The sequence below is a fragment of the Echeneis naucrates genome, chromosome 8 (genome assembly GCF_900963305.1).
Source record: "Echeneis naucrates chromosome 8, fEcheNa1.1, whole genome shotgun sequence".
Taxonomy (NCBI): Eukaryota; Metazoa; Chordata; class Actinopteri; order Carangiformes; family Echeneidae; genus Echeneis; species Echeneis naucrates.
In genome coordinates, this window is record NC_042518.1 from 9139536 (window position 1) to 9155918 (window position 16383).

The 16383-nt window shown below is 40.3% G+C and overlaps 1 protein-coding gene across 2 annotated transcripts; it reads left to right on the forward strand.

Annotated features, from left to right (window-relative positions):
* Positions 1-8512: 8512 nt before the first annotated feature.
* On the forward strand, positions 8513-16381 carry hid1a (HID1 domain containing a). 2 transcript variants are annotated; one of them, XM_029508268.1, is made up of 19 exons: positions 8513-8662; positions 9357-9506; positions 10190-10360; positions 10776-10892; positions 11561-11667; positions 11796-11912; positions 12090-12297; positions 12405-12461; positions 12554-12694; positions 12795-12885; positions 13361-13512; positions 13618-13696; positions 13856-14020; positions 14110-14337; positions 14459-14557; positions 14706-14773; positions 14880-14971; positions 15095-15253; positions 15332-16381. In XM_029508268.1, exons 1-19 carry the CDS (start codon positions 8597-8599, stop codon positions 15393-15395), a joined length of 2331 nt encoding a protein of 776 aa, XP_029364128.1. In that variant the 5' UTR covers positions 8513-8596; the 3' UTR covers positions 15396-16381. The 2 variants fall into 2 exon arrangements, with proteins under 2 accessions (XP_029364128.1, XP_029364127.1); XM_029508267.1 differs by having other exon boundaries at positions 14459-14610; positions 14687-14773; positions 15332-16377.
* Positions 16382-16383: the final 2 nt, after the last annotated feature.

Below are 16383 nucleotides of genomic sequence, written 5' to 3' on the forward strand. Positions count from 1 at the left end.
GCCACAGTTTTCCCTTTTCCCCACTCCAGCCAGGACAGGGCAACAGGGCACCGCTAATGCGCTCGCCGGGTCATTAATTCTTCGGATGGCCAAGGGGGCAGCAGGGCAGACAAGCTTTGTTGTTTGATATCGAGTGAAATGGTGATGGGGAGGCAAAGCAGATGTTTGTGTTGGCTGACGAGGGAAAACAGCACACTTGATGCCAACCCAATCACCATCTCATGCCAGGCAACAGCTGCCCAAATACAACTCAGCCAAAGTCTGGCAAAGAGAGGCAAGGGTGACCAGATCAGTTCTAACTTGCTTACGCTTTCTTTCCTCATGCTGCTTTTACATGACTGTATTTATGTTTAGAATGGTCACTTGAAGTACTGTCACTTGACTAGTTTTTTGTGTTTTCCGAAGGAACGTACAGGTAAAGATTATCCAAGGAGATGAAGTTTTAATCTGCAAGTTTGAAGTTGAAGGTGAAGTGGACGCTGATAAACACAAAACATACACTCGTTTGTCTGTTTGTCTGTTCTGTGGTGCGCAGCTGATGTTCATTGTGCTTTTTGCCTTTGAGAAGAGATGAGAATCTGCGTACAGAGGACACAAAGAAAAGAAACTATAGACTAACCCAGATTTTTTTTTTCCACTGGCCATGGTAAAAATATAACAATGTATGTGCATACATAGACCCCAGAACAAGGGCAGTTCATTTAACTCTCTCCTGCCTCTGCGCTCAACTGATATGAGCCATTCATCACCGCCCACCTTCATATCTGCGCATTGCATTGAAAGGACAGTGACTGTGTGTGTGTGTGTGTGTGTGAGTGAGTAAGTAAGCGAGTGAGTGAGTATGTGCATGCGTGCGTGTATGGTTGCGCGTGAAAATAGATTAAAGATAAATATATTTGCATCCCACACGTTTTGATTCCATTGTTAAATCCCCCAACATTTATGAGATTCACATTACAAGGAACAGAGTTTATGTCCACGTAACACTCAGAGTGTGCTGCCCTCTACTGCTCTCTACACGAACATCTGGGCTCAGAGCATCAGCCACAAACAAATACACTGAGTTATGTGTGTGTTTGGCAGTACAGCGCCTAAATCTGTGACTTTGTCAGTGCAAGAGCAGCCATTGGGGCTTTACTTTGTTTGTTTTTTGGGTGATTGGTGTCTCTACATGCACAGAATGACATTTATGGTTACTATTGAAATTGTGTTTATACCTCCAAAAGAAGCAAGTTACTTAATTCTAGTGTGTTAACACCTGGGCCAAACATATTTAATTTACTGCTGTATGACTTATCTAATATGTTCTGCTGTCTTGTAGATACAAATTTCTACTTTGATGTATATTTCACACTAGTACATTACAGAACATCAATAGTTTATGGAAAAAAAAAGCCTTAATGCATTTGCATTCTAGGGTAAAAGATTTCCTTAATATGCTATGTTTTTTCAGGGATAAATTTGGATTATTGCTGGGAAAATATTTATCCACACTGCTGCTAATTGCATCTTCACCACCTTAATTACATAGCACATGCCTCGCTCTAATGTGATGTTTACTTCTCGTTACAAAAAGCTTGTTTAAAAGATGCATACCTCAAATGAAATGTTCACTTACTGCTCACTAATTGCGCCTCTCTATAAGTTGCTGTACAACATATTTGGGCGCTGCCTCTCAAGATAATGAGAAGGCATGCACCCCAGAGAAGGAAACCATGTTGTCACAATGCAGAAAGATTGCTAATCCTGAATTTTCATTGGCTCATTCGTCATGTCTAACTTATTAGAGGTGGGAGGGGGAGAGAGGGAGCGGGGGGAGGAAATAAAGGGAGGCAAGTAATGAGGACCCATAGTAACTGGCAAGGTAACCGTGGTTACGTGTGGAGCATTAATGTATGTAATCTGTTACTCTGTGTGTGATAAGACAAGGACATGTAGCGTGCTAATTAAAGAAACCTTTCACCGCTCCTCCCTTGGACACAGGTCATATCTCATTAGTGATGGTCTCAATGCATGGGGACTCATTCATTACTGACTATTTAGAGGAAAAGAGAATAGAGGGAATTCCTGTATGTACATACATTACATAGCTTCCACGTCTAACAGGCGTTTCCTCATGGAAAAAATACAAAAGCTGTAAACACAAGACCAGACAAGCTTTAATGTATCTGAGTCTCATTATACCGTATGGAAAAGTAACATGTGCAAATTTTAATCACACTAAAATTAAAAGAAGAGCAAAGAGTAGCTTTGTTCAAAAAAATTTATTTTTATTCCTGAAATGAGGGGATATTTACAAGAAAAATCAATGGCAGCTTTATGTCATGTACATTACCAAATACAAAAAAATATATCATTGAAAAAGAAAATAAAATAATAAAATAAAAAAAAATAAACAACATCTTCAAAATGCTCTCAATTCTGACACACCAGTCTGAAAAAATAGAAATAAAAATAAACTGAGCTTACTCCTGGGAAGAAGGTTCAGGCAATGAAACCAATCCCCGCTTTAAGAAAAGGAGAGACGCACAGCCTTATGGTCAGTGCTTGTACCTGGATGTTCAGTGCACATGGACATTCATACAGCAACCACTGAATGGTAGTGCACAAGTAGAAAGGCTGGTCTGCAATTACAACAGCATTTTAGTGGCTCCTGTAACATTGCAAACAAAGCCAGGGGAATGTCTTTGTGTTCCTAAAGGCTGTATCCCACTCTAGAATGAAGAACTATGTTTCCCTGCATGCTCAAACTCCTAATCAAACAGCCCCCAAACAAAAACACACACACAAAAAAAGATTGATCAAAGTCAGTGGGTGAAAGGTTGCAGACTTCATGGGTGTTACTGATGTTTTCTTGTGATTACAAGAAAGCTGAAGTTGATCATTTCATTGTTGCTTAATTGGTAATGTTGTGACCAGACTGTCAGAATAAAATAACTGCCTAATTTATATCACCTCACATCAGAAAGATGAGACTATTCAAACGACTTTCTCGTGATCTTGACGTCATTAATTTTTGATTGAGCTTGTCATATATCAATCTGTATTCTCACCAAATTAGAGAAGATGGACAAGGTGAAACATTCATCCATCTACTCTAACTAACACACATCATGTTATCTGGTAACATTGCTTTGTATTCACCTTTATTATATTATTAACTAACTGTTCACCAGTCCAAGTCTCCCATCCCTTCCTATAGGCAATATTATAGAGACATTTCATGGACTCTCCCTTTGGTTGTATTTGCTTCACTTTGTAATCACAAGAGTTAAAATCTGATATTGATTATAAGTAAAATTTGGCAATGACACTGATTATAAAATGTTATTCTCATGTTGCAATTAACAGCACCATTGTCTAATGACCATGAGAAGAAGGGGGTTATGCCAAGACCACAAAATTTTGTGCTCATGAGAGATAATTACATCATTAAAAACTCATTAAATGTTGTGAACACAAAGTAAAATTTGTAACTAAAAAGACAAACTTTTAAACAATATTTTAACCACCAGTTATGTTTTATCAATTTAGAATTTTCCCCAAGAATTGGATGTGCAGTGTTGCTAACAATTAATTCGAAGCTTGGCAGTCCAATAGGCCTAAGAAAGTGGGGATTTGGGCTGTTGGAAACATGGATATACAGTAACGGTTGGAAATGTCATTGGCCATACCCGAGCCGTTGGTTAACACACTTCGTTGACTTCACAGCTTCGGGTCAACAAAGTGTAGAGAGACCATTACAGCTGTGTTCCTTTTAGTGCGCCCCTTATGCCGTTAGGGTAAGGATCAGGTTGGACTTTAAGATTAGGGGAAACACACCAACTGCGGAACAGACTTCCAGACAACACCAGCCCTCTCTGTGGGCCTGTGGGGAAAATTTGCTAATTTATTCACAACTCCCAGTCTGGCAGTGCTATGGAACCCTTTTAATTTATGATCTATGCTTCATGGCTTTTTGACTGTGCATTTGACTGAAATCTAATAAAAAGCTTTTTTTTTTTTTTTTTTTTTTTTAAATACTATCTAAGCTAACAGAATAAGCACAGAAAACAATTTTGCCAAGTTCACACCCATGTCTTCTACAGCACCTTGTAAAGGAGCCACTGTCTGAATATGAAAACAAATGAGCAGTCCAAGACAAGTGCAAATCCTCCCTGAGACTGGTCCATGTACTTACATAGACATCAGATTCAGCATAAAATAACCATACACTCTACAAGGAGACTAAACGGGTCACTTTGACCGGCCTAAATTTGAGTTTGGTGCCATTTGGGCAGCTCCAGTAGTACTGTTTTCTTACAACATTTAAGACAAAATCACAGGGATTCTTCATCATCAATCAGTCACCACAATGGCTGAGAGCATCATGTAAACCTGACTCGTCAGAGATCAAGATCGGATCGAATTTTCTTTTAAGTGGATCACACAGTTATTATTGCTAAAATAAGTATCACGTTGATTTATTTGAATGATGATCACCCTCCAGATAGCTGACCAGGAGCTGGTCTCCATCTAGAGATATACAGAGCCGTGAGATATCACAGTAACTGGAGATGGGTTGGGAAGAGCTGAGTGAAGTGATAAAGCATGTGGCGCTCCGACATGCTTCAAGGACTTGGTCCTCTGGTGGCTGACAGAAGGATATTAAGTCATCATGTGTCTCTGAACTGGCCTCTGCTGTGCAAGCTCTGGAAGTGGGCCTCCTTTAGGATACGGTTGATCTGCAGGTAGGACACCAGATTTGTCGGGCCTGCCAGTTCTGAAGAGTCACCAGAGCTGAGAGGACTACAAGGGCCCACAACACAGCGACTACTACAGCTCCCAGAAGCATGTTCGGGACTGCTGATGCTACTGCTGCTTTCACTGTTGGATGACTGAAATTGAGATGTCAACATTAGCAGTGTGCTAGCAGACTGTTTGCGACTAGAAAGTTATGCATTTGTCAACATTCAGGGATTCTTCTATCACATAGAGAAACATATCAGCTAAGTGGAATTCCATTTAATGTTTAATTTATTAAAATTCTGAGACATCAACTTTGCTTGTTTTGGGGTGAGGTAAGACATTTGCAGAATCCACATGGTGACGACGTTACCAATCATGCCTCTGACTGACAAAAGCATAGTAAAGGTAGTCAAAGTGTGAATCAGCCAAGTTTCAGCTTTGAGAGTCAAATACGCAATCAAACCGGTTAAAAGAGAAAATTGTGTAAAAATACACTTCAGATCCATTTATATGCATATGAGTCATGTAAGATGTGACCCTTTGTTTGGTCTACCAGACAGCTGGATTACTTAAAATAGAAGGAAATGTGCGTGACACAGAGGACTGAAAAACACAGCAGCAATCCCTCTTGTGTTGAAATGCTGCTTGTGGGCTTCAAAGCAAACTTTCCACATGTAATTTGAGTGTGAATACAGAAAAACAGAGCTACTATAGTTTATCCCTGCTGATCATGGGATATATTAATAGAGCGAGAACACGCATTTGTGAGTGCATTGATTTCTTACTATTAAAGAGTCTTTCTGCGAAAAGAAGTAACAACAGATTAAGTCACTGAGTCACATCTACCTCACACGAATTTATCACCTGCAAATAATTGTGATTAATGATTTAATTGTTTTTTGTTTTTTTTTAATGATCATTTTAGGCCACCATTATAATATGATCCTGAGCATAGATTAACAATACACACACACCAACAACTAAATTAATGATGCTAATGTCAAAAGATGCCCATTGAAACGCAGTCATTGAATATTAGAAAGTAAGCACCTTGAGATTTACAGTTTGTGACGCTAATTCTCCTCTCATGTGCCATTTAGCCATAGCAGAAGAAGGGGTTGCAACAAGATGATGTCATTAAGAGGTTACCAGTTAAACCTCAAACGGTGGAAGATGACATGGAAACAATGATGGATATATGGCATTTCTGTTAGTTTCATTGAGCTGTTTTATAGAGATGAATAGAAACAATTTAAATGATTACGGGAAATGACTGTGGCCAGCGCAAATGATTGCAATCTGTTGATTATGTAACAGCTGTGACAGGCCTAGGTAAAACATGACCTATGTTATCAGGGTTCTCTCTATTTGTCACTATCTGTGACAGATGAGATCCAGTTTTAGTTTTAACTTCTAATGTTTATTAGTATCCATTTCTTTATAACCTCACTGTTACTGCCAACAAAATTTAACCAACACTTAAGGAACAAGAAAATACTATTTGATTTCAGTCATAGTCACTGTGATGGTTCCCTTCCACATGTGCATGTAGCACTGCTGATGTAGGAAAACTGTCCAAAGAATGACTTACCTGTTGTATATACTTTTATATTATAATTACATTTTATAATACATTTGGGCACACTTTTAGGTGGTAAATGTTAGTAATAAATGTACCTAGAGTGAACTAAATTCACTCTAGGTACATTTACATCCCCCCCGCCCCCCCAAGGTTTCAGTTTCAAGCATCGCATCTATTGACAGCTGCTTTTACCTCAGAGTCCCAGGCATCCCGCCCTGGCTCCGGAGAGAGTGGGTGGGCCCTGCTCTGTCTTTTGGCTTGAGGCACCAGGTGGCCGCTCTCCTCATCACCACCACTGCGCTGCCGTTTCCTGTTTAGGGAAACACAGATCATCACTAGGTCGATCACACATTTGCAATAAAGTTCAACATATATTAGCAGTATTTGAGTTTGGGTACATCAAAAGCAGAATGATCCTTTTCTATGCAAAAGACACGTTATCTATTAATATATTTTAACTCTTCTCGTTACCAAAGTATTTACTTGACGTTATAGTGACATAATTAGGACGTTAAAAGGATTCTAATATGAAACCAAAACAAGATAGCTGTGTCATAAACGGTAAAACAAAGTGAAGATAAATTATATTGTGAAATTATTTTTAACATTAATGTTCTTCCAATTGCACAACCAAACTGCTGTCCTCATGTGAGGATCCCGATTGTTTTAATAAAAATCACAGAAGCTTTAAATAATTAAAGAGCAGAAGACAGAGGCCAATCAAGGCCACAGTTACGTTCCTTCACTTTTGGTTTCAGATGTTTCATCATCAAACTTAACGTGGTGTTAAATTTGTTAGGCCTGGCTCACCTGTTTTCAGTCAACATATGATGACGCTGAATCAACCACGATGAGTTTCCTTTTAAAGACTGCTTCGACCAGACAAAAGCAGCCGCCTGGTTGATGTGATCGATTTGTAAACGTATCTTGTTTTTGTTTTGTTTGTTTTTTTTTTTTTTTTTTAGTCGATGGCCTGTCACCTGAGTTAGCAAAACTAACCTCTTCCACTTAGCTAATTACGCCGAATAATGACGTGAGGAAATTAGTCATTTTGGATAAACACGAATAAAACCATGGCATATAGCGAACGATTATAAATTACGCATCCTATTGTGCAACAAAAACCGTCGGTGTTAACGGGCTAGCTAGTTAGCGAGCCAATCCCAACAGCTTTATCACTGAATACAAGCTAACGCTACCGTCATTTGCTAGCTAACCTTTTTAGCTGACGCTCTAAATTGGGTGGCTAACGAGAGGAAACGCTGAGGAAAAAAAACGCAGTTTCTTTCACGAAAACTTAAAAATCTTTGTACTGCAGCCCGAGTAAAATTACACCACATTTATCTCCATTTGGCTAAAGCTAATAGCCCGAAAGACAGCCCACCGCGGCAGTTGTGTTTACATGGTACTGCGGCTGCGCAAAGACCTGTAATGGTGCTTTTCATGTTTTCGGAAAAATAAGTTCTGTAAATTTTAAAATAATCGAATTAGATTAAACGAGAGCAATATATGGGCCGAAATATTTTATGTTTAGTAAGGGTGACACTTGTATTGACAACGAAGGCAACAAATGAGACAATATTGCTGTTTATGCACACTTTTGTTATCGTAATTTCGTGAAGAAAAGAGGATCTTTTAGCTCTAAAGGGCAACATGAAAAGACGCTGGTGCCGAATTTGCTATGTAGTAGTCTTCAAATAAGTTTAACATCAACTGACGAGGCACTGAATTTTGCTGAACATCATGGGTAAATAAAATGAATTTGTGTCCTGCTTTGTCTTTATCAGACAACCCAGCCGACAAAGACGTAATGAAACATTTTTTTTCCTTCTTCCAAAAGATGTCGCTGTTTACAATATGTTGGTTTTATCCCGCTCATAAAGCTGATTATTGCCTCAAGGATAGAAATAATCGAAATGTCTACAATAAAAAGAAATCTACAATCTAACAGTAAGCTGTTTATTTCCTCACTGTAAAATATGTATGTCTATTTTATGTTGTCAAAGTATGGTCAAAGTATTTCCTGCCAAAAGACATAAGACAGAAAAAAATCGTATTTTTTACAGCAGTTTAAATGCCGAAAACAGACCATCTAAGTCTGCTATAAGGTTGACGTCTTCTCAACCCGGAAGTTACACCCTGTCGTATGGCTCATCCAGCCAGCCAACATTGTAAAAAAAAAAAAAAAAAACGCCTTCTCCAATGACTCAAGCGAAAGACCGGGGGTGAGATTATCAGGGATTTTCAGCAGCAGCGGTCCTGTCAGTATAAAGGGAAATAATCGCAATGGGAAGCACCGACTCCAAACTGAACTTCAGGAAAGCAGTGATTCAGCTGACAACTAAAACACAGGTATATGCGCTTCTATACGCTCCAGTTAAAGATTATTATACCGAGAGGAAGAGCCGTCATGAGCGCACCGGGGAGCATCACCGAGGAGACGAGATAACGCTCTTCATGTGGCAGGAAAAACATGTCTCATCTTGCGTGCAATCATTTTCCATTTACACATATTTATTTTACGTAAATGTTATTAAGGTCGATGTTGCTTGAACCGAACTCCAAACCGATTACATTTGTCCCAAACGGTTGGATTAAATCACACTTGATTGTGCGATGTAGCTTGCCATAAACCTCCATCCGGGATGTGGATGTTTAGTTTGGATGAAGAGATAAATGATGGCGTAGCTGAATCCGAGCTGGTGACGCAGGTCTGGAAAGGACCACGGTTGTGCAGATGCGGCAGGTGGACTGTGCTTGGATCAATGTGCCAGATAATATTGCCGCCCCACTGTTACTGAAGCACAGGTTGTTTACATTGCCATTAGCAAAGCCCTGAATGAGCTGCACAAAAATAAACTAAATAATCACATATGAATTATGATGGAAAGATGATCTTCTTTTATGCACTGCAATGCGATAAAAGATCACTGAGGCCACTGTTTATTTAAAATCTCACTCATCAATAGCTTTTTTTAATCAACAAATATATTAATTAATATGGCTCATTTATAATGATTGTGTCATGTAAACAAATTCTCTACAGCCAGTGGAAGCCACAGATGATGCCTTCTGGGACCAGTTCTGGGCAGACACCAACACTACGGTCCAGGATGTTTTTGCACTGGTGCCAGCTGCAGAAATAAGAGCTGTTCGAGAGGAGTCCCCCTCAAATTTAGCGACCCTCTGCTATAAGGTAGTACTCAGAGAAAACATCACTCACATGCATACACTATAATTCCTTATGCAGGCTTGCCTCAATGCTGAATAATATTTGGAAACAATGGTTTTGTTTGTTAGAGCCCAGCTCCGGTGTCTGTCAGCAGAGGCACTGCCTAATGCTTTCAGATGTGGGAATGAGTGAGTCAATTCCCCTTCCTTTCCCCTCACTTCCTGTCTCTTGCTCCCAGCTTCCATTTGAAGCTGCCTATCATAAACAAAACAGCCATACTGGGTAGAAAACTGGAAACTGGAGAGAAGTCAAAGAAGTCAAATACTGAACTGAAGCATTGTTTACAGTTGCCTTGGTTGAGCTCTTGCATCTTAACAATCATAGTGTCCAGTTGATGGCAGCAGTTAAAAAAATATCACAATATATGAATATATTACTTGGAACTCTGTTTCTTCAAAGTCCATACCAAGGAATTAGAAATATAAAAACAGCATTGCTAATTTTTAGTTTTATCATTAGTAATATGCCACAAAATGTTTGTTATTGTACTGTAGTTGTTGGCCAGGTGATAATGATTTAGTAACCAAAAGACAAGCAGAACCAACGTTGAGCAATCGGATTACTGAAATTCAATTTGAAAAAACCCATCAGACTGACTCAGTAAACATACTCGCTCATGTATTCCTCCATGATCTCTGAATTGTCAGGCCGTTGAGAAGCTGGTGCAGGGAGCAGAGACTGGCTGTCCCACAGAGAGGGAGAAGCAGGTGATCCTGAACTGCACTTGCATCTTGACACGCATCCTTCCCTACATCTTTGAGGACCAGGACTGGAGGGGATTCTTCTGGTCCACAGTGCCTGGTGCTGGGCGGGCTGGGGTAAGTGGGCAGAATGAAAGGGAAGCTTATTTTAACACAAACATAAATGGACAGCAACACAGTTATGAGCACAGGATTGTCTCAGTTCCAAAAATTCAACTTTCACATGCAGCTTCTCATATACTGAATCACTCCAGTGATTATCTGAATGCATCAAGGTTAAGCCTGTGTAAGCCTGTGGTTTTCATGAGTGAGAATTTGTGACACAACTGGTTATTTCACTTGGTTTCCTCATTGCACTTGTAAAAGGATATGTCTATTTTCTTGTTGAGCAAGAAATATAATCCTCCAAGCTAATTTGAGTCATGGGGAGTTATTTTGGATTTTTTTTTTTTTTTTTTTTTGTTACTATGAATTGCATGAAATTATGTACAATGTCTGGCTTCAGTTTCATAAATATATCCTCTGTTTCCAGACAGATGAGATGGATGATGACGAAGGTGCTCGACCACTGGCCGAGTCACTGCTCCTGGCTATTGCTGACCTGCTCTTCTGCCCTGACTTCACCGTTCACAGCCACAAGCGAGGCCCTGTGAGTACTTAGTCCTGAAACGAAGTGAGGTCCAACAATTAGACATCAAAAACAACGAAGGTTACACCTGTTTTTCAGCACAGTTTTCTTCTTCCTGGTTCAAAGTTCCCCAACTAACCTGCCATTCAAGTTTTTCCAAGGAGATGACAGAACCAGATCATTGTGATATACTCACTAAGAATTCTTATACGCAAGGAGATGCATGACAGACTGCAACTCTGCAGATCACAATGAATTCTCTTCCATGGTATATCTATTATTTCCTCATTATTCCACCAATTATCATCAATCCGCCCCCATAAACAATGGGGTTTCCACAGAAAATTCTCAAAGACAAATTGTATTCATGGAGAATGCTAAAAGCAGCAACAAGTACAAGAGTAAGTGTAAGCAATTAGAAAAATAAGACTCCACAAGATGTCGCCTTGAGCAAAGCCTTTGACTATGTGATCTGATTTTGAAAGTCGTACTTACCAAAACATACCTACAGCTTAACTAAAGCCATCCGAAAAAATTCAGATGTCATTTTAAAATGCAGGAATAAAGAACAAAATTTTCCTTTATGGTATGTTGAAGAAAGTGTCAACAAACACAAGTGTCATTGGAGATACGTTCAGGAAAATCTTTTTCAACATCTTGTAAAAAGAAAATGTTTTTGTCCCATACAGGATTCAGTAGAAAATATGCAGTCTATAGACAGCTGTGAATACATCTGGGAGGCGGGGGTGGGCTTTGCACAGTCCCCTCCACTCAACTATATTCATGATCTGAACAGGTGAGACGGCCGGCTTGAGTCCAGCTGGTATCAAATTTGTCACAAGCTTTTTTTTCACGCTCTCATCCCCACGTTGGCTTGACTAACTTCTTGCTTTTCTGGCCATGTTTGTCCCTGACTTTCTTCAGGACAGAGTTGCTGAGGTTGTTACTAACCTGTTTCTCTGAGGCCATGTACCTTCCTCCATCATCAGACAACAATGTCCTCAACCCTTGGGTGACATTCTTCTGCTCCACAGAAAATAGGTAATGTACAAATCATCTCAAGGTGTACATCAGATTGTCATATTATTTTTTATTTATTTTTTTTTGTATATATTTACAATTCAACACTTAAATGAGTATACTATAAATGCCATAAGTAAAAGGGGCTCACAGGTGCACATGATTTGCTAACATTAGTCCTCATGTCTCCATTGCTAGACATGCTCTGCCTCTGTTCACCTCTCTGCTGAATGTGGTGTGTGCCTACGATCCTGTGGGCTACGGTATCCCATATAATCACCTGCTCTTCTCTGACTACCGGGAGCAGTTAGTGGAGCAAGCGGTCCAGATCCTTATTGTGACACTGGAGCACGATGGAGGGGTTCCCCACTGTCCTGCCTCCCCCTCCAGCATGGAGGAGCAAGAGGTATGACACCCACAGAGCCTGAATAAACCAATAAATACATAAATAAATCCACCTGATGACCAAATGTGTTAAATGCCATTCAAATACGCTTCTTTGCCATTGTGCAGTCTACAGGCCCTGAAAATCTGTTTGTGAATTATTTGTCAAGGATTCACAGAGAGGAGGTACGCATATAATAATTTCTAGAAAATATGCACAGATTTGCCCTGTAAAGATCAGGTCCTTATAAAGATTTCTTATGTTCTACTCTTGGCAGGACTTTGACTTTGTACTGAAGGGCTTGGCCCGTCTGCTGACCAACCCTTTGACTCAAACCTATCTGCCAAACTCCACCAAAAAGATCCAGTTCCATCAGGAGCTGTTGGTCCTTTTCTGGAAGCTATGCGACTTCAATAAGGTTGGAAACAATTACAGTAATGTGGTCAGTTGGCCAGTTGAGGCATCAAAACTCTGTGCTTTCTTAATCCAAACCCATTCTCTTTGTTTTTCCATGACAGAAGTTCCTGTTTTTTGTCCTGAAGAGCAGTGATGTGCTGGATATTCTAGTTCCAATACTCTATTACCTGAACGATGCCAGGGCTGATCAGTGTAAGTCTCACCACTGTACTATCAATTTCCTCCAGCTCACAAGCCTGACGTAGAGCCTGGTCTAGTCTCAAGTCTCTGAGGGGGTCCAGTCCTTGGTCTCGTCTTGTCTAGTATCTAGTCTCTGCAGGGGTCCGGTCTCTGGTCTAGTCTCTAGTCTCCGTAGCCCTAGACATATTCGGCTACCCACACCGGGAATCGAATCTTCTTATTGCGGGGCGACATCACTAACCACTACGCCACCGTGCTGCTTAAGGCACATGGCAGAAAACTGGTATATCAGCAACCTCCAACTGTATTTTTCATCATTCAAATGATAGTCTTCTTCTGTCAGTTTAATTGACGGTGCCTATTATTTCACTACTCCCAACAGTTGGGCATGGTATTGCACTCACCTATAATCTGTCATCATGATTGCAGGTTTTATAGGGCCCTACTCATGTGCAAGTTTATTCTGATGTATTTCCTTTGTGTGCAGCTCGTGTTGGACTCATGCACATTGGCGTGTTCATTTTGCTGCTGCTGAGTGGTGAGAGAAACTTTGGTGTACGCTTAAATAAGCCCTACTCCATCCACGTGCCCATGGACATCCCAGTATTCACCGGGACTCACGCTGACCTGCTTATAGTGGTGAGACAGCTGCTTTAGTTCATCATATGAAACACTATTGTATTTGATTGCCGGCCAGTTAGAAAACAGCTCATGTTCACTGCTGTCAATCCGTCTGCTCTTTAGGTGTTTCACAAGATAATCACCACAGGACACCAACGTCTTCAGCCTCTGTTCGACTGTCTTCTCACCATTGTTGTAAATGGTGAATTGCTTTTGGTGCCATCTGCTGGGAAATGCAATTTTGATTTGCAACATTACATATTGTACATTTTTGACACGTCCTAAGAAAGGGTTTGGTTGTTTTGTTAGTTACATTAAAAAGGTTTTCTACATTAAGACATATCTTCTGTCTATTTTATAGTGTCTCCCTACTTGAAGAGCCTGTCCATGGTGGCAGCAAATAAACTGCTCCACCTGCTGGAGGCCTTCTCTACTAGCTGGTTCCTGTTCTCTGCAGCCCAGAACCATCACCTTGTATTCTTCCTTCTTGAGGCTTTTAACAACATTATCCAGTATCAGTTTGATGGTGCGAGAAAGTTTCACTGTTGTCAACATTTGAGTGTGCTTTGCAGATCCATCTGTTTCTATAAAAGCTGTCCATTAATTCACCTCCAGGAAACTGCAACCTGGTATATGCCATCATTCGCAAACGTAATGTGTTCCACCAGCTGGCCAACCTCCCCTCCGATCCATCTTCTATTCAAAAGGCCTTGCAGAGGAAGAGGAAGTCGCCAGATGTCATTTCCCGAACCAGCTCCCAGGAGACTGTATCCATGGAGGGTTCTCACCCTGCAGTGCCAGCAGAGCCTGGTACACTGAAGGCCAGTTTGGTGGCAATGCCAGGTAGTGACTGCCTGCTGTTTACCATTTTGTGAATTGGATTGGTTCACTGGTCATTTTTCTGTTCTCTATGTCACATCCTCTGTGTAGTCACTGGTTTTCTGTGATTCATGGTTTCTTGCAGGCATCGATAAACTCACTGAGAAGTCACAGGTATCAGAGGATGGCACCATGGTGTCCATCCCCAAGACAGATTCCCCTCACACTGCTCACCCAGACCAAAGTGCAGTTGCCGGGACTAGCGACACAGAGTCAAACTCAGGCAGAGACAATGAAGTAAGTAAGGGTGGTGGTTTGTGTGCATGTTTGTTTAAAAGCGTGTTTGTTGGTAACACTGTTCTTTTGTTGTCAGGATGTTTTCTACACGGAAGCAGAAATGGAGAGAAGACGTTTGTCAAGTGCATCCTCAACATCATTTTGGGCTCCCACACCCGAATGGGTCAGTAACATCTTTTTCTTTCATCCTGTCTTTGCCATTATTCTTGATACACGTTTAATATTTAATGGAATAAGTAATTGACCCAAGCTTACCTCATTTTCTGTAGGTGCTCTCCTGGAAGTGTAAGTTACCTTTGCAGACAATCATGCGCCTTCTACAAGTGTTGGTTCCTCAGGTGGAGAAAATCTGCATCGACAAGTATGTAAAGAAAGATGTTAGTTTGGTTATTTTTTTGATTAGAATATATAGCTCAGATATTGGCTGAGATTCTTTTAAAACAGTGCTTGACTGTTTTTTCCTTCCTGTGTGCTTTTGCTGCAGGGGCTTGACAGATGAATCAGAGATCCTGAAGTTTCTCCAGCATGGCACATTGGTGGGCCTGCTGCCAGTTCCTCACCCCATCCTCATCAGAAAGTATCAGGCCAATGCGGGCACTGCCATGTGGTTTCGCACCTACATGTGGGGTGTTGTCTATTTGCGGTGAGTCAGAAACAAACATGAACTAAGCATTATAAAAATAGCCCTCTTTGGCTGAAATGAATGTTTTTCTCTTTCTAGTAATGTGGACCCTCCTATCTGGTACGACACTGATGTCCGCCTTTTTGAGATACAGAGGATGTAGACAGATGGTTTTTGACAAGAAAAACAAAATGGGACTGTTTTGTGCCAGGGTTACTCATCCCCTCAGTAAACCTCACTGTGTTTAACTTGCCAACTTGACTGTATTCATAATGCTTGCCCTTACACTACTGACTTGGGTAGGAAGAGTATCATCAGAGTGAGGAAATAGTGCTCAAATTAAGAGGACAAACGTTTCAATAGCCATTAATGCCCATAAATTACTGTACATATGTTCAAACCTGTGATAGTCTTCACGAGGGAGTGTCCAACTTTTCAGTTAGGTTAGTTTGCAGAGGCTTGTAACACGTCTTCAACTGCACACTAGTGATTTTCACATTGTTGTATTTGCCATGCTTTAAGGTGAAGTTGCAATCTTTGAGTTGTCTGTTATGGTTTTAGTTTGTGTGATAATGTAACAAATTTTTGGAAATAATACTGATTGAATGTTTTATGTATATGACCAGGAACAAGTTTAAACCTGGCTGGTTATTCTTATTATGCTTCATGTTGAGAACTGTATTTTCCTTATTTTTTTCCTGAAAATATATATTCATAGGCATCTGAATTCTGCATTTGTCACATGACTGCCCTGTCTGCTTTAATAGAGAATCTCTACTCCTGAAACATTTCAAGCAATATAAATAGCTCAAGTCTCAATTTAGTCTTGTGAACTAGGTTTGGGTTTGCCAATAACACATCCATAAAAAACAGCCCCTCTGCAAAAATGAAAGGCACAGGAAATGAGAACTGCACTGATGCAGCTTGACCCCTAGAGGGCCCCAATCTGTTTCAACAAGCAGATTGTTGGGTTAAAAAAATAAAAATAAATAAATAAATAAAAATAAATAAATCAATAAACCACAAATGCGTAAAATTCAATACCCAGTATTATCCTCATCCAGGCCTCAATGTTTAGGTGACATCTAATAAACAATTTTACATAATCAACAGCTATATCTGTAAATGGAATTGCATTTCTATCTAGTCTG